This window comes from Mizuhopecten yessoensis, unplaced genomic scaffold (genome assembly GCF_002113885.1).
Source record: "Mizuhopecten yessoensis strain PY_sf001 unplaced genomic scaffold, ASM211388v2 scaffold11149, whole genome shotgun sequence".
Lineage (NCBI taxonomy): Eukaryota > Metazoa > Mollusca > Bivalvia > Pectinida > Pectinidae > Mizuhopecten > Mizuhopecten yessoensis.
This window is the reverse complement of record NW_018408904.1, coordinates 543,095-549,094: the sequence shown is the minus strand read 5'-3', so window position 1 is coordinate 549,094 and position 6,000 is coordinate 543,095. Positions and strand designations below refer to the sequence as shown.

General features: G+C 36.0%; 1 protein-coding gene and 1 non-coding gene across 5 annotated transcripts in view; one reads left to right on the top strand and one right to left on the bottom strand.

The window, feature by feature from the left end:
- Positions 1–408: 408 nt before the first annotated feature.
- Trnal-uag lies at positions 409–489 on the bottom strand. The gene has a single exon. It is a non-coding gene; the product is annotated as a tRNA-Leu (tRNA).
- A 257-nt stretch (positions 490–746) lies between these two features.
- The window catches only part of LOC110466934 (eukaryotic elongation factor 2 kinase-like), a 29,440-nt gene continuing 24,186 nt past the window's right edge, over positions 747–6,000 (top strand). For all 4 annotated transcript variants that reach the window (XR_002464785.1, XM_021523744.1, XM_021523743.1 and 1 more), the window contains exons 1-3: positions 747–858; positions 2,170–2,830; positions 3,014–3,051. Coding sequence is in view for 3 of the 4 variants with exons in the window: in XM_021523744.1 (XP_021379419.1) it covers positions 2,399–2,830; positions 3,014–3,051 (470 nt within the window). In the remaining variant the exon portion in view is untranslated. The remainder of the gene's footprint in view (positions 859–2,169; positions 2,831–3,013; positions 3,052–6,000) is intronic.

Sequence of the window (6,000 nt, the reverse complement as noted above, 5' to 3'; positions counted from 1 at the left end):
TCCCAAGCATATCTATTCACCTAAGTTTTCAAGCATTAAACCTCAAATCTCCATTGAGGTCATTAAATCTCAAATCTCCATAGATTATTTTTTCAGTGATTTATATCATAAAAATAAATTAAAGTCTATATTTAGGGGAAATCATGTCCATTGGGGTGAAGAACATAGTGAGAATCAAAACGTAATTAAATAATTTGTTTCCCAAGAAAATTGCAAGTTGCATAAATGAGAATCTTGTCAAATTTGGAATCTGTAAAAACTTGACTAGCAAGTTTTGATGATTAATAAGTTGCTTGTGTGAAGGCAATCCAACATTGCTAGTTCTATCTATAAAATGTCAACAAATAGACAATTTCACGCTGTAAATTGCTTATAAAGCAAGCGATTGCAACATGGAAAAAATATCAGTGGCAGCGGTGGGATTCGAACCCACGCCTCAATGAGACTGGTGCCTAAAACCAGCGCCTTAGACCACTCGGCCACGCTACCTCACATTCAAATACCGATGTATATAGGCTCTTTATTTCTTAAATAGTATTTTATTATGTTCGTCGTATTTGTGGATATGTTAAATTTTAGATTTTGTTTATTCATATAATATCCTAAAAAAATGTAATTATAAAAGACCTCTTGATATGTTTTTGGATTGGAAATATCAAAATTATATTTAATTTCTCATTCGGAATAGAATTGTCGGAATGCATCTGCTATTTTCATACCAAATACACTGTAGTAAACAACTTACGTGACCTCATGATACTTGCGGAGTCAAGGCTCTTTTTGCAGCAAGAAAACAACGTTGTCTCACGAGGTCACAGGCCGACAGCCGAACTAGCGACTGGCAGTTGTAAACATCAGGTAAGAGCTTGCCTAAATCTTACATAAATACAATGTTCTTTCGTTTTGAAGAGTTTAATTTATTACTTGCCTAATATGGCACATGTTTTTTAAAAAGTTTGCATCATGTTTTATTGTCGGACTCTGTCCCACCACAGGGTTTCGAATGAATACAACTTCCATCCAATATCAACAAGACTATTTGGTCCCAATGGCAATGGTGCTGATGCGAATAACGCTATTCATATTTTTGTATCCTTTACACTTCATAACCTGTCACCAATAATTCTACGATGTAGCATCTGGAGGTGAACTGTCAACTGTCCTGTTTACTGCAGGAAGAAGCCGACAATACTCCATGGTACTGTGGTGTTGGGTGTCAAGTTTTAGGCCACTAATGTGGATATTTCTGAATAAATGTACAAGAGCAAAATTAAAAACCAATATTCGTGTCACAATGTTTATCAACTTCATGTTTAGTCTTTACTTAAATGTAGACTGTTCGACAGTTTGCAATCACTTCCTTTACTTCATCCTCCATATTCCAGAGGTTTATACGCTCGCATAGTCATACGGCTCTGCACCTCTGGAATATGTTACGTTCTCAACACCCCTGGAATATGTTACGCTCTCATATTTTTATATATTTTGCGTCGTCAGAGCAGAGGAGGCCAGGTATTAATATTAGTACTACCCTGGAATATGATACGCTCTTATACCTTCTGTATGCACCCCTGGAATATGTTACGCTCTTATACCTTCTGTATGCACCCCTGGAATAAATGTCACCGTATTCGAAGGCTCTGTACATGCTACCTTGTGGGTGATACAAGAACATCATTTTCATGAAATCATCAGCTGGATTTGAAGTTGGGTGTCACTCCTTTGTGTTTCCTGTACCACATGTGGGATCTGTCTTGGTATAGATATGGTAGACAGAAATCTGAAAATTAAGATTAGGTCATGATGAGCTAGATGAGGACAGTATAATTACTTGTAGATGTAGATTGTTGAAACCTGTCGAATAGAAGTACATAAGTTAACCGGTTTGGTTATTCAGCTGAAACTGAACGTAAGTATTAGAGGCTTCACAATTCTGTGGTAAGTACTAAAAAAAAAAAAAAAGCTACTGAGTTTTGTTGGATGTTATACTGTCTGCCATCACACCAGAAGCATGACTGTACTGTGTCTTTATTTTTCAGTTGATGTATGTGATTTGACGTAGAATCGCATTAACCTAGATATTCTCTTGTTTAATAGCATTTCTCTTTCTTATTTGATCTTGTTCATAACACCAGATCATGTTGTAGAGGTTTGCATTTCTATTTGCAGGTTGAAAACCAGCAACAATTTAAAGATGCATAAATTCAGATTGCTTTGGGGTATTCCCTGTGACAATCAACTATTCTGTTGAGAAGTGGAGACCGTCACTGGAACAACGATCAGTGCATTAAACCACGTGAATAACTACATTGTGACTGAAGACCGAGGACAATTAATCAGATTTGAACAATTAGTTTCATTGAAGTTAATAAGTAAACAAAGCTAACTTTATATCAAGATGTCGGACACAAATACAGAAAAATATGACAGTGATGATGATTGGGACATGCAGCTCTATCCTAAAGAAAGCAACGACTCCAGCAATGATGCGTCAGATGAGCGTGAGGATACAGAGGAAAGTGATAGTGAAGAACCTGCTATGCCACCACCAATGACACTGAGGCAAAGAAGACTAAGCAAATCTGTTGCTCTGGCATCACTTAACACTGCTCAATCAAACTCAACTGCTATGAAATTAAAAATGACCACTGCACATGCACGAGCAAAGTTTAATTGGGCTTTGGCTATTAGAAAGGCAAAATTATTAAATGATCCATGGAAAGCCTTTCATATTGAGGATATTGATTCCGAAGTTTGTATCAGACATCGCTATAACCCACATAAAAAGACATGGTTAACAGATGAGGTTAAGGTCAAGATTGAATCCAAGGTAAGCTTAAAGCTATGTGTTTAAGGTTTCAGATACATTTATTGGGCAAATATGAGAAAAAAATAATGATTAAGTATGGAATTGACAATTGGCATTTAATTGTAGTATGGCTATTATATTGATGTACAGTGATTTTTTCTTGTTAAAATTTTGATAAATTTATGAGTTGTGTCTTGTTTTCAGTCATTCAACAGAGGAGCAATGAGAAAGTGTTACCGACTGTAAGTACCTGGTATTGCATTTAATTTAATAGTTATGTACATGTATTATAACTCTAATCCCTATTGGTAAGTTAAATGTTGAAGCTGCCCAAAAATTACATTTGCTTAATGAATGTGGCTGCTGTACCCTATTTCAAACAAGCATCAAAGTCTGGAAACCTGCTGTATGATATGCTTTTAAAGCATTTATTTAAAACAATAATTCTAAAATATCAAGCAATATTATGTAATTGACCAAATCTTTATAGCTATTTATGTGTTGTCAGCTGTTAGCATTACAAAATATGTCAATGTGCTTTTGATGAAAAACATGGTAATGTAGTCTTTACCTAAAGGATTCATAATTGTCTGGTGTGTTGAGGAAGGTACTTGATGTCCCTACTTGTGATTGACCTATACTGGTAATAACAGTTAAGGGTCACTGACCTCTCAGGTGTAAACAATCTGCTGGTACTGTGGATGGCCTGACCTGATCCTAATCTTGGTCAGTGAAGTCTGACCCCATTCTTTCTTGATTTCGGTTAAAGTAACATTTCTACATAACATTTTTCAGATTTCGCTAAAATTAATTATCAATAAGTTTCCATTCCTAACAGGGAAATGTTGTTAACTTTTCTGAATATAATTTGCATTTTGTTCAGTATTGATGGAAATCCAGGAAAAATGTCAACAACAGCACAAATTATCTAAAGGTCATAGGTGTGTATTGATAAACGGAAGTAGGAAGTACATCCCTAGTCGAATTTCCAATGTAGGGAGACAGTATCACAATTTCCGCATATTCTAATGTTTAATATTAAACTGATGAATATTGTATGTTTATTATTGACAGAACAGTGTTTCTCTCAATATTAAAGTTTTTCAAAGCAATGCAGGCATTAATTCATTTTTTTTTTAATCAATGAGCCACATGAACCGGCTACCTATTTCACTTCTGTGAAGTTTTTCAAGAAAGATAATTCTTACCTGCAATTACAATGTGCATATGGTTTTATTATAAAATGTCAATTTTTAATCGTTTATAGATAATCTATTTGACATAATTTCAGCATTTATTAAATTGATATACATTAATGCAATAATAATCTATGGAAGTATCATTTTTATAGATATTATTTTGCAAAAAATTGTGTCTTTCATTTTTTTTTCAAAAGTCACTCCTTTTTACATAAATTTCCATTTAAATTCCTTAAAATTATGACAACCTATATTTTTTTGTGGCAGAAAATTTTCTTTACTTCAAAGCAATATAACTACAAAATTTGAAGAAATTCTACTGAGAAATGGCGACACAATCCTATTACCTTAAGGATCCCTGTACCTCTGCCAAAAATGATCAATATTCACTGAGACCTTTTTTCCTGGCTTTATTACAGTTTTGGAAGTCATTTCTGAAAACAAAAACAAATAATAAAGATGAAATTAACTTAATAAAATCAATAGTGTTCTGAATGTTGTCAAGACAGGATTCGAACCCTGAACCTTAGTGATGGGCTGATGATCGATCACCTTAGCGATGGGCTGATGATAGATCACCTTAGTGATGGGCTGATGATTGATCACCGTAGAGATGGGCTGATGATCGATCACCGTAGAGATGGGCTGATGATCGATCACCTTAGCGATGGGCTGATGATCGATCACCGTAGAGATGGGCTGATGATCGATCACCGTAGAGATGGGCTGATGATCGATCACCTTAGCGATGGGCTGATGATCGATCACCTTGGTGATGGGCTGATGATCGATCCCCTTAGCGATGGGCTGATGATCGATCACCGTAGAGATGGGCTGATGATCGATCACCGTAGAGATGGGCTGATGATCGATCACCTTCGTGATGGGCTGATGATCGATCTCCTTAGTGATGGGCTGATGATAGAACACCTTAGTGATGGGCTGAAGATCGATCACCTTAGTGATAGGTTGAAGATCGATCACCTTAGTGATGGTCTGATGATCGATCACCTTAGTGCTGGGCTGATGATCGATCACCTTAGTGCTGGGCTGATGATCGATCACCTTCGTGATGGGCTGATGATCGATCACCGTAGAGATGGGCTGATGATCGATCACCGTAGAGATGGGCTGATGATCGATCACCTTCGTGATGGGCTGATGATCGATCCCCTTAGTGATGGGCTGATGATTGATCACCGTAGAGATGGGCTGATGATCGATCACCTTAGGGATGGGCTGAGGATCGATCACCTTAGTGAAGGGCTGATGATCGATCACCTTAGGGATGGGCTGATGTTCGATCACCTTAGTGATGGGCTGATGACAGATCACCTCAGTGATGGGCTGATGATCGATCACCTTAGTGATGGGCTGATGATCGATCAAATCGAAAATCAATTGGTTTGACCATTCCGATTATCGATTACAAATTCTATTATTGATATAATTGGTTCTTCATTGAACTTGTAGTCAAAGTGTTAATGTTTTCAATGTAAAAAATGTATTGAAATGAAATTCATTCATTACAAAAGAACGAAGCCTAGTGTAGTATAGTTACAACTCTGTCTATAGGTAGCAGTGTTGTCACTTAATTTGGGTATTCAGTCCCATAAAATTATGAACTGATTATGCAATAGATCATCAATCGGTTTACTACTTCCGATTACAAACTGATTATCGATTATGATTTTAAACCAATTGCCCATCACTACTGAATCTCCAATCAATATACCAGTACTGTCACTCTAACTTTAAGAGCTACCTTGTCAACAGTGATAGACTGTCTTTGTATTAAAAAAAATACATATAGACGAAATAACATACATTCAACACGAATATAAATTTTCAAGGTCTTTTAAGTAGAAAAATAGCGGGATTTATTTCTACCTTTAAGGTAAATTGAAATAAAATGAGGAAGTACATCTTTAAACACTGACAGAACTATAGAAGAAGTGGTACCAATTTAGTTATTAGATACAAATTATGAAT